The sequence below is a fragment of the Eublepharis macularius genome, chromosome 14 (assembly GCF_028583425.1).
Source record: "Eublepharis macularius isolate TG4126 chromosome 14, MPM_Emac_v1.0, whole genome shotgun sequence".
NCBI classification, from domain to species: domain Eukaryota; kingdom Metazoa; phylum Chordata; class Lepidosauria; order Squamata; family Eublepharidae; genus Eublepharis; species Eublepharis macularius.
The window spans coordinates 43,415,307-43,431,676 of NC_072803.1; the positions used below are offsets into that span (position 1 = coordinate 43,415,307).

The window sequence follows — 16,370 nt, forward strand, 5'->3', positions numbered from 1 at the left end:
TGGTGGGACCATGCCAGTGGTAAAACTCGAACTGGGGACTTTCCAGGTCACTGTTTTGTCAGCCTCTCTGCTGTGGTGGCCTGTCATGGTTAATATGAACCATGAGCCTCTGAAGCTGTCTAGTCTGTTGGCCCATCCAATCCAGTATTGTCTAGTCTCCAGAGTTCCATGCAGAGAAAGATCTTCCTGATGCTTCTGCTACCCCAGGTCCCTTGGCAGGAGATGCCAGAGATTGTACATGCAAGCAAAGCAGTTGCTATAATAAGAAAAATCCAAGCCATACAGTCACACAAAGTTGTATGTGCCTAAAGTGCCATCATTGCAGCCGACCCGTGGTGACCCCATAGGGGTGACCCTTGCGCCCTATGGGTGCAAGGCAAGAGACAAACAGAAGTGGTTTGCCATTGCCTGCCTCCACACAGCAACCCAGGACTTCCTTGGAGGTCTCCCATCCATGTACTAATCACGGTCAAACTGCTTATTTTCCAAGAGCTGACAAGATCAGGCTAGCCTGGGCCAGGGTGCATCACCCTACCCTAATTCCAACCATTGGTCCTTCTAACTCAATATGGCTCAGCAGTTCTCCAGTGTCTCAGGTGGAGAAAGGTCTTTCCCAGTCCCTGCCACCTGAAATCATTTAACTGGAGATGTTGGGGATTGAACCTGGAACCTCATGCATGCAAAACACATGCTGGGACAGCCCCATCCCTAATCGGCTTGGATGAATGTACTACAGCTGCCTCTTTGAATTGTTGCCCTTTGAGGATCAAATGGGTGTTAATTCTCCTGTCAGCCCCTCTCAAATTCTTCCCTAGGGAAATCGAATTTTACCTCAAGAACTCACAGGATGTGGGCCAGCAGAACACGGAGCTTTGCCACCTCAATATTTTCCCCATTTTTAATTAAAATCCAGCCATTCTCAGCAGTGAAGGAAGGTTCATACAATATTATTGCATATTCTTAAACTTTCTGCTCTAAACCGAATAGAATTGTCATAGAAAAACTCTTCAGAATGGTAACCATCATAGTCTGTTGCAGGAAAATTACACAGAAGTCAAGAGGCACCAACAAAATTTATTCCGACAATTATACTAGCACAAATATATATGCCGGAATGAATTTAGTTAGTCTTTAAGGTGTCGCTAGAATTTAATTTTTCATAGAACAAAGAAAGGTTTAATTAAATAATGTTATCTAACCCTACCTTCCTTAATCAGAGTTGACATTCCCAATCAATTACACAAGTTACCATCCTTAAATCAAGGAGAGAGCCTCATTCCTAGCATTCTTTTATGATTTTACTTTGTTGTAATAATCTAGAAATGGCCACCACCTTCCTGTTACATATCACATCTGCATTGATTCTCCCAACCCAAAGCTGTATGCAGTCTGCATTCACATATTTATTTTCAAATTCTATGTTGTTGTTTTCTTATATATTTATACCCCACTTTTCTCCCCAATGTGGACTCAAAGCAGCTTACCGCATCATTCTCTTGTCCTACATTTTATTCTCACAACCACTTGCAAGGGAAGTTACACTGCATGAGAACGGCTGGCCCAGGGTTAAATTCCATGGGAGAGTGGAGATTCAGAGAAGGAATTCCCGAATCCTAGTCTCATATTCTAACTATGGGCCAAGCTACACATGGCAAATGACACTCAATCCACTTGCCGTTCAAGTGTCATTCGTCATGTGTAGCTTGGCCCTATGACAGCATGTGAGCTCTCCATATATGTTTCCATACATGTACTGGAGATAAATAGTTTTGTTTCCAAGAAGAGGCAATCAAGTATTTTTGGCTGCAGTTAGCATATTTGTGTATTATCTTCCCTGATCGTCTCATTTTTGCAGGCAGTCCCCACCCCCAGTCACTCAGTGGCAAAGCAACAACGAAGAGGGCCGGGGTAGGGGAGGAAGTCCCCATATACTCAACCCAAACAAGCAGGAGAAAAAATAGAGGGGTCAAGTTAAAACCTAAAATATAAAATATATTCCAAGACAGAATAAAATTTAAAATTTGCCAAAACATTCTCCATACACATAACGTAGGTACGTAGCCTGCCATTCAGGCCTCATGTTTTTTACTTGTGTTTTAACCTACATTTTGTGAATATCCATAATAAATACCTTCTTGGAATATATTTTATATTTTAGGTTGTAACTTGACCCCTCTACCTTTCCCCCCTGCCGCTCAGTGGCAAAGCACCAGCTTTGCCTGCCAAAGGCCTCTGGGGTCAATGCCTGCTGCTTCTAGTCTGTTTGTTTTAACCTTTTCTGAGTGTTCTTTTTTTTAAACTCCTAGTTCTACGGGAAATGGTATGACATTGCTATTGGCTCAACTTGCCAATGGATGAAAAAACATAAGGACCGATTCCCCATGGGGACGCTGGTTGTGGGGCCAGGGCAGTCGAGCGAGGTGATCAGCATGACAACCACAAGGCTCAGGTGGGTGTTTATTACCTTCTTGCCAAAACAGAGGCAGAACCCCCATTGTTGCTATTGATTTAACACATGTTGATCCCACCCACCCACCCACCCTCCAAGGCGTTCAGGGTGGTACACACACCTCCATTTTGCCCCCACAACAACCCTGTGAGGTAGGTTAGGCTGGAACACTGACCCAAGGTCATCTAGCAGGTTTCACGGCAGAGTGGGAGATTCGAACCCAGGTCTTCCAGATCCTAGTGAGATAGTCTAACCACTGCACCACAAAGGCCTCTGGGAAGCCAAAAGGAAGGGCATGACGGCATTCACCCTCCTTTCTGTTAGCTGTTCCCCAGGATATTGTATGCAGAGGTACGCTGCCTCTGAGCCTGGGAGTTCCACTTACTCAAGGCTAACAGCCATGGATAGTTTTGTCCTCCGTGAAGGGCCCATCTGCACATTTTCTGCACTAACAAGCTGGTTCCTATTAGGATTAGAAGACTGTTATGGGTTGGGCTTAGTCAGGGCTTTTTTTCTAGGAGAAGAGGTGGTGGAACTCTCAAGAGGGAAACAAGGGAGAAACACACGGGATTCTTTGAAATAATACTATTTTCACGCTCTATGGACTTACATCAATTGTTAGACAGAACCCCTTACCTTGTGTGTGTGGGGGGGTATTAAACGGCATAAGAACTGCCCACTAGGATCATATTTATCACAATAGTCGTGAACTCTTGCCCCAGGCACAAAATTCTGAAGGGCGCAAAATTTCTTCAGCCTTGCCTCTGTACCCTCCCCAAGGCAGCCAAGGTGAGTCCCTCATATCTACTGGGGAGACCCGTTCTTCACAGCGATCCAGCCTCCCCTCCCCGAGTAGCCACTCACACCAGATCTCCGTGCAGCACCAAACCACCTCTCCAAATTTTGTGCAAGAGGAAAAAAGCCCTAGGCTTAGTTATTCTTTATAAATGCTGAAATGGAGCCAGACAGACGCGAGCCCCTATGTCCATCAGGAATCTGGCTGGAAGCAGCTTTGCAGATGGATGCTGGGGCAGGGCAATGACAGAGATGAGGGAGGTGGTGAAATAGTTTTCCCTACAAACAGAGAGGACAGGTCAGGAGGCACCTGCTTTTCAAGAGCCTAAAGTTCACACTGAAAAAACTTTCAAAGGGAAAGAAGAGATTGCTGGTGAGAAACGAATATTGTAATGCTGTTCAATGGTGCAGCAGCAGCACATGGAATATCATTTGCAGTTCTGGCCACAGCATCTCAAAGGGGCAGACAAGGGCAACCAAATGAGACAGGAGGTCAAGCACTTTCCTTGGGATGTAAGGCTTGGGAGTTTGGGAGCTCTTCACTTTAAGGAAAAAACCTAAGGGGTGGGTGAAAGCTTATAAACTTATGCACGGTACAGAGAAAGCACCAAAAGAAATGGATTCACCAAATAAAATGGCTGTACAGTAGATTCAGGGCAGGCAAAAGAAAGCATTTCTTTATATGATGTATAATCAGGGCTTTTTTTCAGCAGGAACGCAGTGGAACAGAGTTCCGGCACCTCTTACAAATGGTCACATGGTTGGTGACCCCACCCCCTGATCTCCAGACGGAGTGGAGTTTAGATTGCCCTCTGCGCCGGCAGCACGGAGGGCAATCTCAACTCCCCTCTGTCTGGAGATCAGGGGGCGGGGCCACCGGCCATGTGACCATTTTCACCAAGGGCAATTTAAACTTTAAACATTTCCCCCTTGTTCCAGCTGACCCAAAGTGATGTCATTGTGCGGTCTTGAGTTCCACCACCTCTTTTCCCAGAAAAAAGCGCCCTGTGTATAAGTAAGTTAAAGCTCAGGCAGCTTTAAAATTTGACCAGATAAATTAATGCAGGATAGGATGGCTGTTTAAATGGAACTTCCCCTTTCCAAGGCAGTGCACCTCCAAAAACCAGATGTGGGCTTCCTGGAGGCATCTGAATGGCCAATGTGTTAAATCGGATGCTGCAAACATTTGGTCTGTTCTGGAGGGGCTGTTAGGTATAGACTACCCACCTGCTGTTTTTTGGGATGAGACCAATTGCAAAAAACAAACAAATAGCTGGAACATATTCTAAGGATGCAAGGAGAATTCGGATCTGCCCCCTCTCCTCTTTCTTTGCAGACGAGGCGTCTGTTCCCAGGTCATCGGAGAATACCAGAAGACTGACATTCCAGGGAAACTCACCTACTATAATCCAAGTAGGTTTAGGACAACAAAAACACTTGCATTTACTCTTTAATTGGTTTGACAGTCATTGTTTGCATTCCTCTCTTTTCAGCTAGCCTGGAGGAAAAAATGTCCTGTCCCTTTAATAGAGGCTTAATGTTTGGAAATAGGCAGTTGAAAACTTTTCATGGCACGGTGGTCAATAGAATCACATTAAGCAAATGGACGGGATATTTTTTTTTTACCAGGTCTGTTGGCAACCCTAGCTTCTAAGCAGCAGGGTTTTAAAAAGTCAGTTAATTTACTAGACTCTTCAGGAGTTTTTGTAATATCAATTTGTTTACAAAGCTACACATCAAATAGGTGGGAAGCCAGCAGGAAACCAGGCCCTAGGCTAGCCTGTAAATCAGCCTCACAGTGAAATCCTAAACAGAATTAAACCCTTCTCAGTCAACTGGAGTCAATGGGCTTAGAAGGGTGCAACGCTACATAGGGAAGCACCGTCATTCCCCCTAGTGCAGCAGCAGGCAGGCAGTTGCGGCTCTATAAAAAGTTGCACCTTTTGCCAGCCAACTGCAAAAATACTGTCTGTTTTCCCTGTGCGCTGGCAACAATCCAAATGGGTTTGGTTTGGTTTGGTTGTCTGCACCCCTAATCAGGCAGGCAGGCAGGCATTCAGAATTCTACAGGAATGTCAACTGTACGATGGTGCCAATTAGAACGAAGCTGCAAGTTATACAAAACCTAGAGAGATGATCATTCCTCCCCTAGTGACAACACGATGGCATTTCTCTAACAGCATGTTTTGTGTTTGTAGCAAAAACCTTCCAAAATACTAGTACATGACAAGGCACACACATGTATAGCTAGAACAGGTATTCCCAAGCTACATGAGAGGAGACAAAATTATTAAATAAATGCCCACCCATACAGGAGGCTACCTGCTACATCTCTGCATGAATTATTCTTCTTCCCATCAGGGTGAGTAATTTTGCCATGTCTCCATGCTAGTTCCAATCAAAGCCTTCAGAGGAGGCAGCCAGTTTGGTCTCTATGTAAGTCTCAGCTGTGGGCTTTTGAAATACTTGCAAATGAGGACCAAGAAAGGATCAGGGCCTTCCTTGAGAGTATTCCGAAGGGAGGAACTGTGAATCTGATATATTTGTGTGTTCCATTTGGGATGTTCAGGGTCTTCAGAACATTCCCTGGGTTGCAGAATCACACCTGAGAGTTCTGTTCTAGTTGGAGGCTCCCCCCTTGCCAGCAACCCTACCTGACTGACTGCCATCCTGCCAGCTCCCCGGGCAGGTGTCCTCCGACCTCATATAGACAGGGAAGGGATTGCACCACCTTGTTCCTTCTCCTGCCCTGGGAATGACAGCACACCCCAGCCCCCTCTCCCTGCAATCCCTCCCTGGTCCTCGCACGAACCTCCCTTTAAAAGATTCCTCTTGCCCCACCTCTCTGGGTTTTCTCATGCAGCCTCCTGAGTGGCCTTCTCCCAGCCTATCAGATGGGATGACTGGGTAGACACTGCAGTCTCCCGGCCCCACCAGCCCAGGGGTGGGGCATTTGTTCTGTTCTATGCCTGGCTCTTCCTGGCTGCTTCTGGAGCCTCTCCAGTGGCTCCCTTGGCAACTTGGGGCCTGTGCCTGCCCAGCTCATGCTGCCGGCAATCTCCTGTGGGCCTGGCTCAGCTGCCTGGGCAGGGCAACTGCAGGAGAAGGGTGAGTCAGCTGGGCAGCTGGAGGCTGTGGCCCAGCATTGTGCCTGGGCATTGGCTGCCGTGTTCCAATGGTGAAGGTGGCCTGGGGCTCTGTAGAGGCACCTGCAGCTGAGGTATGGACAGAGGTGGTGCTGCAGGGCCTGAGGATGGTGCCTACTGCTGCAGGGCTGGGGGTGTGGACTGGAGGATGGCATCACCTGACATCTGGGTTCTCAGAAGCTATTCCAGCACTCACAAAACTTTCTCTTAGCACTAACTGAGCCATCTAAATTGCAGTGGTGCACTCAAAAGAGCTCGGTTTGGACTCAGAAAACGGTTGCTGCTACAGGAGTACCCTTATCTGTTCTTGCAATTTAGAGACTTCAGTAAAGGCAGTCCCATAATGTCCCTGGGGTTCAGGGCTTGTTAAAGAAGCCACAGAGACACATTTATCAAGGTCACTAAAGAGAAAAACTGCCGAAGTACATTCCTGGGGCACATGGCATTTATTTTTCCCAGGATCTGCCAACATTGGATGGGGGGGGAGCACAAATTGTTGTGGCCGCGCTGCTTATTGGAAGCCCCATGGAATGGAATTCAATTAAATAAGCAGTTTGGGGAGGGGGTTCCTGATTTTGCAGCTAATCAGATTTCACAACCATCACGATTACTCCAAATGTGAGAGCAGACGGAGCAGGGTCCCCGAGGGTCTTAACCAGCAGACAGGTTTGCATGACAGGAGATCCTTCAAACACCCCATTATTACTTGCTCCTGGCTTTGCATCAAGTCAGTAATAACCCGCACTTGAGTTATGCCTGGAAGCACATTGGCCGCCGATGTCTGTCTTTTGGAACTGATGAGATACAGACCCTGGAACTCATACCTGCAGGCAATCACCACCACTGTGTTTTGAACCAACTGAAGCTTCTAGGCTTCCAAAGGTGGCACCAGAGTTTTCCGAATTTTGATATAATTTATGTAGTTTCTACTAGTCACTGGGAGGGGAAAGGGTCACACACCCCTACACACACACCGGAAATATAATAAGATAACACCCTTCAGGACAACTTAATGCCCACTCAGAGCAGTTTACAAAGTATGTCATTATTATCCCCACAACAATAATCACCCTGTGAGGTGGGTGTGGCTGAGAGAGCTCAGAGAGAGCTGTGACTGGCCCAAGGTCACCCAGCTGGCTTCAAGCAAAGGAGTGGGGAATCAAACCTCTTCCTCCATATTAGAGTCCTGTGCTCTTCTTAACCACTACACCAAACTGGCAAATACTAGGAAACTTGCCTAGAGTGCTCTCTGCCTTCCGAAATTACATTACAAATTTTCAAGTTTATGCTAGTGGTCATAAGGCCCAGGAACTTGGATTGTTTTTTTAAAAAAATGAAATGGATGCTCAGGAAGCTGCATTCTGCATCCAGTCCCAGGTTCTCCATAATCAGAGGTGAGATTGTTCTACCAACTATGCCTCTTCCAGAGAGTTTTTCTCACAAGGGCACCCAATTTTGTCTTCTATTTTAGAATGGGATGTGAATATTGATACCTTTGTGGTTCACACTAACTACAATGAATACGCTATCTTTGTGATGAAGAAGAACAGCGCCCATGGACTCAGCACCACAGCCAAGATTTATGGTATGCAAACCCTAAAGGGCAATACTGCATGAAGTTTATAAGAAGGTGTGGAAGACCAGGTGGGGCCTGAAGTTTCCCCAGAGTTACAACTGATCTCCAGACAACCGACATCCGTTCCCAAGGAGAAAATGGCTACTTTAGAGGGCAAACCCTATGGTATACCCTGGAGCAGCGCCAGGGTTTCTGCGCCCAAGGCTGGGGGCAGTGCCAGGTCTGTTGCTGCCCCTATGCGCATGCACAGGATGCGCCCCCCAGACTGTGATGACATCACTGCGTGTGACATCATCACGCAGCAATCTGGCCCCATTGGTGCGGCGGGCAGCTGGGATGGCGCGTGGAGGCTGCCTGCGTTCCCAGTCAGGTGCAGCGGGTGGCTGGGGAGGTGCATGTGTGTCCTCCCAGTCCTCCTACTCCGTTGTTCCGCATGCCACCCTGGATGCCCACTGCGCCTGGCCCGCAGCTGCTGCATCCAGCTGGGGGCATGCGTTGGCGGTGGCAGCAGCGCAGGGTGGGAGGGCTGCTGCAGCAGCTGCGGGCCAGGCCTGGCAGACGGCCAGGGTGGCATGTGACTGGCTTCCCATCCCTCCCACTCAGCCACCAGCACTGCCGCTGCCAGCTCTGTGGCATGCACCCCCACCCCCCTCTTTGGCACCTCAGCGCTCAAGGTGGGGGCTGGACCTGCCTCAATGGGTGCACCAGCCCTGGGTATACCATACCATAGATTTGAAATCCTTTCCCAAATTCTTTCCTCCTAGAGTGGCCAACTTGAGGTTTGAAAATTCCAGGAGATTTGTGGGGGGGGGGGGGGAGCCTGGAGAGCTCCTAGGATTGCCAACCACCAGGTGGGACCTGAAGATCCCCTAGAATTATGAGTGATCTCCAGGCTGTAGAGATCAGTTCCCCTGGAGAAAGTAGCAGCTTTGGAGGAGGGACTGTATGGCATTATACTCTGCTCCCCTCCTAAACCCCACCCTCCCAGGTTCCACCCCCCAAAATGCCAGGAATTTTCCAACTCTGAGTTGGCCACCCTAAGAGCACCAGGTTTGTGGATGGGAAGGACCTCAGTAGGATAGAATGCCATAGACTCTTTCCTCCAAAGCAGCCATTTTCTCCAGGGAGCTGATCTCTGGCATCTGGAAATAAGCTGTAATTCTGGGAGATCTCTTGGCCCAACGTGGAGGTTGTGATCACATCCCTGCAAATGTGAACACGCATATTCAGACTGGGAATTAGCTTGCTTGTTTGTGCAGAGAGTGGGAACAAGGATTTTTACCTAATCAGGTGGCTGTACTGTAAGGAACGTGAGTCAATAGGAAAAGGACAACAGAAACAGATCTAAAGATTTAAAGTAAGGTTGCCAGGTCCCTTGGGGCCCAAACCAGAAAACGGGGGGGGGGGGCGTACGCCGGAGGAACTAACCTTGCATAGGTGCAGAGCATGTGCATGCTCCGGGGCACTTCCACATCGCACCAGGAATGATGTCATTCCCAGTGAAATGCAGAAGGGAAGTGACTTTGTATTGATAGTGAACTTTTTATATTGGACCTCTTCCCACCAGTTGGATGTTGTAGTAATAGGTTATTTATTGTGATATAGACTGTTTGGTATATTTATTGTTATGTATTGATGAAATTGAGCACTCTTTGCACTTTATATATAAACTTATTGTAATATTAGTATTGTAACAATTTTGATTGCATTCTCTGAAAAGGTGGTAACCAGCCAGATAAGCAGTGGCAGGGGGTGGAGGCTGGGAGCGGGAGAAGAATGTCTCCTGAGTAAATACTAGCAGATATTAAAACAAAGCACAAGAAAATACATTCAGATAATATCAACCAGAGCTGTTCCAATTTGAAGCAGGAGTTACCCGTAAGCTTAAGGTGGGGGAAAAGGGGAACAGGACAGAAGAGAAATGAGTGGCCATTTCCACACGGCCAAAGCCTCCGGAAGATCGCGCAAAACTCATGGAACGAAGCTTCTTCCTAGCTTGGTTTCCCAGCAGGATCCTGTTTAATGGTGCGATTTCTGACATCATCACACCATTAAAGGAGATCGTGCCAGGAAATCGTGCTAGGAAGATGCTTCATTCCGTGAGTTTCGCGCGATCTTATAGGCGCATGTGAAAATGGCCAATGACTCATTTTTCTAACTAGCAGAGAGAAGCAGAATGCCAGCTCTTTGCGTACTACAGTGTGAATTGGAAATAAGGGGAGCTAGATAAGATGGGGAGCAAAGATACACCTTTCCTATTCTGCCTAGCAATAAAGAAGAAGGAGGAAGGTTCTAGTATGTTGGAAGCCTGTTGCAGTCCATGGGAAGCCCAGAGGAGATTAAGTAATTTCAGCGAGAGTAGATCAACTGTGGGGTTGGGGTAGCTGGTATGATCCAGAGACCAGCTGAAAACTTGGGGGCTGAGAAGTGACTTTTATGCACCTTTAGTTGCATTGAGAGGAGGGCAGTGTATCCGCTGTAATGGGACTGAGTCCAGGATAGAAACTTTGGATCTGACTGGAAGATTTGAATTTTAGGGAAGTGAAAGGAAAAGAGAGAACTCCAATTATGGTCATGATTTAAAAGTATGAAAAAACTCAGCCAGGGATGATTAGCCTACTTGGCAGGAAGCCAGCTCTGGCCTGTTGAACATAAGGTTGTCAGTCCCCTTACCCTCTCGGTGGGAGTGGGGGGGAACGTGGCACTCACCTTTGGAATCTTCTCACATGCTTAAAGAATCGGCCCATTTGGGGCCCAAATTGGTATTGCGCAATGCTCGGGAACACTCCCAGGTCCTGTGCAATGTCACTCCTGGACGTGACGTCATTGTGCTGCACCTGTCTTTTCCCCTTGCCGGCCAGGTGAGTGGTAGTGGGAAGCAAAGGGTGGGAGTGGGGAATCCACCACCCCCACCGGGGAATCAGCAACCTTAATTGGACAAAGGCTGGGTAGTGTCTTTAATTGATTTACCTGACTGGCAAGCCTGATTAACAAAGGCCAGGAGATGTGCAAACTTTTCCTTTTCTGAAGAAGGGAGATCTGGTTCTTGAAAGCTCATACCCCAAAAGACTTGTTGGTCTCCAAGGTGCCACTGGACTCAAATCCTGCTGTTCTACTGTAGACCAGCACAGCTACCCAACTAAAAAGGTCTCCCAAACACTCTCTAGCCCCAAAGCAACATATAGGACAAACAGTATGTTACATACCTAAATCTCCTTTTCAGGAAGAAGCCCGGAGCTGAGAGAAGATCTCGTGACAGAGTTTAGACAGCTTGCTCTGGATCTGGGAATCCATGAAGACTCCATTAGCATCCTGATTAACAAAGGCAAGCCAGTGTTGAGGGAGGGGTGTGAGCCCCGGGGCTGGCTGGAGTGAGAGCATTTCAGTTGGTGTGGGGACATATTGATGAAGAGAGGGATGCTTCTCAGCAAGGTCCAGCATACTAGATACATTCAAGGTTAAATTCCACACAAAAAACCTCCACACAGTTTATTTGAAGATTGCTATATGACTTAATTATCTAGTAAGTTAAGCAGATATTAAAAGTCAGATGGAGCTAGTGGTCTGTGAGAAATAATTAAAATCTCCTGTGGCCCAAAAGTATCCAACCTCAATGGAGGCTGCAATGGCAGTTTTGCATTTATGCTCTGGCCAGTCCATCTTCCATTTAGCCTCAGCTATTGTTATTATTGTTACATTTGTATGCCACATTGAAACATTAAAAACCCAGTTTAAAACAACAGTGTAAACAATTTAAATTTAAAACAATATTTAAGAGTTTAAAAGCAATTTGATAAACACACACACATTAACACAGCTATGGGAGGATTTGAACTCACTTACTCATAAGGGAGACTCAGTTTTATTGCTGCCTGAGTCACTGTTCTACTCCTTGCCTATAAGAGGACACAGGGGGTAGGGTAAGATTGCCAACAGGCCAGAAGAAAAAGTCCTGTCCCTTTAATAGTGGCTTGGTAGTAAGGTTGCCAGGTCCCCTGGAGCCCCCAACTTTTTTGGTGGATTTTTCTGCAAACCTGGGGCTTTTCTCAGGTTTGTAGAAAGATCTGTCTTCTCTGGCTCTGATCTCCATATTTACACACGACAGATAGGGGCCATATTGAGAATTAGATATATATTAGATAACAATGTTAATTAATTCAAATTTTAAGCAAAGGGATTTGAGACTTTGATATACCTACTTAATACATACTCTCATTTAAAAGCTCGTAAGAGGTGTCTAGTTTGCATGACACCTGAGTCTGTACTTCCACAGTATAATCACTATTGATTCAGGCTCATCCCATCCTGGGGAGGGGTGCATGGGACTTAGTTTTTGAATATTTCCCAAGGCAGACAAAGTGGCAGTCTGACTGTACTGGGATGCTTTCATAACATCTCTGCAAGTAGAGTTCCTTATTGTTTCTTTTCTGCTTCAAAACAACAACAAAAAAACCCAGCCTCATGACTTTATCTTTCTAAGAAAATAGAGCAGGCAATGAAAATCCAAACTGAGCGAGCTTGCTAAGAGTTCCCACAGCCACACCTTTGATTTCATTTCATCCTGGGATGCAATTCTGAACTTCACCACTTGTTCAGGAAAATTAAATCCACGTGATCAAGGCAAAACCCCAGCCAGGAGTTTGGTCAGCTGTTAGCTTTGCTGGACGTCCTGGGGGAGAAGGGGAAGGAAAGGCCTCAACTTGTACCTCCAACACACAGTGTGTTCTGCTGCAGACCCCATTCTCCTGTAATTGGGGGGGGGGGGTAATAGGGGGATCATGCCGCACCCTTTGGGGGCCAGATTTTACTCAAGGATTTCTACTTGCCGACTCTTACTAAACAATGTCCTTCCTTGCCATCCTCTCAAACTCATCTCTTTCCTCAGGGGAGTGTGTTCCTTCTACAGACGAACCGGAACCACAGGTAAGTGATTCTGTTGGAAATGCAATTTTCTAGAGTCTTGCTATTACGAGAGGATGTTCCCCCAGAAGAGATACGGAGCGTGGTCCCACTTTAAAGCACCTCCAGCCAACCTCTAGAAAGCAAATTTTGGAGGCTTTTCCCAGCTTCCTAACTCAGATTTCAAAACTGTGTGAAGGGGAAGCAAGCAGAGAATAGCCACGGCCGAGCGCCCTGTGCCCTGTGCTTCTGCCGCAGTGAGCACTTACACAATGTTTTGCTTCTTTCATCAGCCAAGGGTTCGAAGAACTACTTTGTTTGAAGAAGAAGGATCTGCCGATGGCTCGTTACACACCTTGGTAGGCCGTAAAGAAGGTAGGTTTCCAAAACAGAATCTCGCTTCTGCAAGATTTTGGGGGTAAGATTTTGGCCAAAATTGTGGAAGAAATATCTGGACACAGAATGAAAGTTTTCACATTTGTTCTCCTAGGGTTATCAACCTCTAGGTGGGGTCTGGAGATTTCCTGGCATTACTGATCTCCAGACAATGGAAATTTGTTCTCCTGGAGAAAACGGCTGCTTTGGAGGGCGGACACTGTGGCATTATAGCCCACTGAGGCCCCTCCTCAAACTCTACCCTCCCCAGGCTCCACCCCCGAATTTTTAGTCCCAATCCAGAGTTAGCAACCCATAGGTCACGCTTTTGGTAGAATCAGAATTTTGTTCAGCTATAGTTTCTGTCCTCCACGTCAATTCCCTGTTGTGCTTTCAGATTACTGCCGACTGCCAGCGGATGCTGGCCCTTGCCTCGGCACAGATACTCAATATTTCTACAATTCCACTTCGAATACATGCGAAACCTTTATCTATGGAGGCTGTCTTGGAAATGGCAACAAGTTCCCGTCAGAGAAAGCCTGTCTTCAAACGTGCAGGACTGAGGGTAAGAGCTTGGCCAACTGAAGGCTGGATGCAGCCTTTATGGAAGCCGTTTTATCTGGCCACTGAATTATGATGATGGTGGGGGTGAAAACGTGCCCACAATTTGACTCCTCTGGAAAAGAAATCAGGTTGCAAGAACCAGTGGCAGTCCATGCTTCTTTAGAGGAGGCTTTTTGCGCTCATGCTCTAGCTAGCCCTTCTGTCCCACCACTTAGAATCCTTCTTGATTAGGGGCCGCTGGATCCCCTCATTGGTGTGGGACCAGTTTGGCCTGCAGCTGGTTATTCTCAGAAGAACACAGAAGGTGATGGCCCTGCTTTTAAGCAAAGTTTGTCAGATGAGGGAGCAAGGAAACTTTAATGCCAAGATAAATAGAAAGGAGGACAGGAAGAGAAAGACAATCCCTCCCCTGCTCCGAAAAAAGACCAGGCCAAAAGGTCACTATCATCCAGGTTTTAGTTACCACCAGCAGGCCAGCCAGATGGCTCCAGGAAGCCCAGAGGAGCCAACAGACTTCCCCTGTTGTTTGGTCCAGCAGCTGGAACTGGGGTGGGATCCATTTTGCTTTGAAACTCTGGTTGATTTCAGTTCATTTCCCTCTCTGCAGAGTCACAGAGAGAGGTTTCCAAACTCGAAGACGTAAGAAAGTCTGTTTCTAGGGGCAAGCCAACAGCTGCGGGGTGCCTGACCTAGATGAGCGCAGCACTTCCCTAGCCAGTCAGCTAGTAGGGAGAGGCGCAAAGCACAAGGGGGGAGCCCATGCATAAGAGCAAAAGGTTCTGGGTTTGAGTTTCGCTGGACCCTGGAAATAACCGGTCCTGTGCAATGCTCTCTTCTCTCCCCTGCAGCATCTTGCCGGCTCCCCATTGCCCCTGGAGGTCCTTGTAAAATGACATACTGGGCCTTTGATGCCAACCTGGGCAAATGCGTAACTTTTGAAGGGTGTGGGAGCAACGGGAACAAGTTTTACCATGAAAAAGAATGCAAAGAATATTGCGGCGTTCTCTCTGAGGGTATGGTCAACTCTTCCTCCTTCAACCAATATTGAAGAAAGCTTTAAGGAGGGTTATGTGTATCTATATGAGCTTGTGTATGTATGAATATGTCTTAGAGATATACTGTCTCCGAGCTTGGAGGTTTCTTATGTGTTAGATTGCCAACCTCCAGGCGGGACCTGGAGTTCTCCTAGAATTACAGCTGATTTCTAGACAACAGAGATCAGTTCCCCTGGAGAAAATAGCTGCTTTGAAGAGTGGATTCTGTGACATTATAACCTGCTGAGCTCCAGCCCTCCCCAGGCTCCACCCCCAAAGTCTTCAAGAATTTCCCAACCCAGAGTTGGTAACCCTGTTTATTTGTGCTTTTAAAAAATGCTCCAATCTCTTTATGCCGTGCGAACGAACATGGTTGTTCTTATCCTGCATAACTTAGTTATGACATGAGATAGGGAAAACTACATTGCATTATTCTGAAGCCCCCCACCCCAACATGGCAAGACATCTTGAGGTATCTTAGCAGCTATTGGTATGCACACAGTCAAGGAAATCTTTGCAATACAAAGGGACTAGAAACTTGCCTTTAAAAAAATTAAGGCAAAGGACAGGGGGACTGTTAGCCAGAATTCCCATCCTGATCATCCACATATTCTGCGGGAAGGGGAAATCCTCTGTCCAATGTCTAAATGGTTAGAGAAGCCAGAGGGAGAAAGAGAGAACCCTCCAATCTCTGTGTTCAAGCCTGCCTCAACGATTGATTTGTTTTCTTTCTCCTAGGGGATGAGGAATTTCTCCATCTGTTGCCATCGCAGACCAAAATGTAAAGGCAGCCAACTGAATATAAGCATCCATTTTCATTCAGCCTTCCTTGTATGTACCAGGAACCCAAATAAATACGGTCTTCTATGCTGAGCCCTATAGCGTACTTTTTCCCGGCATGCTCCTCAATTCCCCAGTTGGTGAGGAGTTCCTTGAGTTTGGCTTCCTTTGGAAGAGTCTGGGAAATGTATGGTGTCTTGTCAAATGTGCCTTATTTACACACATGCAGGTAGAACACGGGTATAAGAAAGGATGCTGCATAAAATAATAGATGATGTGAAGGGGAGGCCTATAGCCCAAAGTAATTTACTTCTCAGACATTTCATTTTAAACACAAACCCAATGCTGAAACCATTGTTCCTTACTTCCTTCAAGGGCAAGACATTCCCAGGAAAGCAATTCCAGCCTTGGCTTTGTGCGTGTGTATAAAGTGCGATCAAGTCACAGCTGACGTATGGCTATCCTGTAGGGTTTTCAGGGCAAGAGACAAACAGAGATGGTTTGCCATTACCTGCCTCTGCAGGGGATATTAAACTAAACAAAGAAAAAGCCAGAACTAGCTCTGAGGTTTTTTGTGAGCCTTTGTCAAAAGGGTATCAACACCCACCCCCTTGGGTCCATTTTGCCTAAGAATCACATGAATCAAGATAAGAGTGCAAAGTATTTTGCCAACTGCATAACCTCTGCCATCTCCTGATCATTTGCAATTAGGGGGAAAACAAATTCCACAGGGCAAAATGGAACTGGCATCT

General features: G+C 46.8%; 2 protein-coding genes across 3 annotated transcripts in view; one reads left to right on the forward strand and one right to left on the reverse strand.

The window, feature by feature from the left end:
• CCDC183 (coiled-coil domain containing 183) overlaps positions 1-1,585 on the reverse strand; it is a 20,063-nt gene extending 18,478 nt beyond the window's left edge. For both annotated transcript variants that reach the window (XM_054998192.1, XM_054998191.1), the window contains exon 1: positions 1,485-1,585. In XM_054998192.1, the coding sequence (XP_054854167.1) occupies positions 1,485-1,492 (8 nt within the window). In that variant the 5' untranslated portion in view covers positions 1,493-1,585. The remainder of the gene's footprint in view (positions 1-1,484) is intronic.
• Positions 1-15,711, forward strand: part of AMBP (alpha-1-microglobulin/bikunin precursor) — a 16,362-nt gene extending 651 nt beyond the window's left edge. Inside the window, exons 2-10 of the mRNA XM_054998194.1 lie at positions 2,307-2,449; positions 4,581-4,657; positions 7,862-7,975; positions 11,190-11,291; positions 12,852-12,889; positions 13,159-13,240; positions 13,638-13,805; positions 14,653-14,817; positions 15,577-15,711. Of these exons, the coding sequence (XP_054854169.1) occupies positions 2,307-2,449; positions 4,581-4,657; positions 7,862-7,975; positions 11,190-11,291; positions 12,852-12,889; positions 13,159-13,240; positions 13,638-13,805; positions 14,653-14,817; positions 15,577-15,623 (936 nt within the window). The 3' untranslated portion in view covers positions 15,624-15,711. The remainder of the gene's footprint in view (positions 1-2,306; positions 2,450-4,580; positions 4,658-7,861; positions 7,976-11,189; positions 11,292-12,851; positions 12,890-13,158; positions 13,241-13,637; positions 13,806-14,652; positions 14,818-15,576) is intronic.
• The last annotated feature ends 659 nt before the right edge of the window (positions 15,712-16,370 follow it).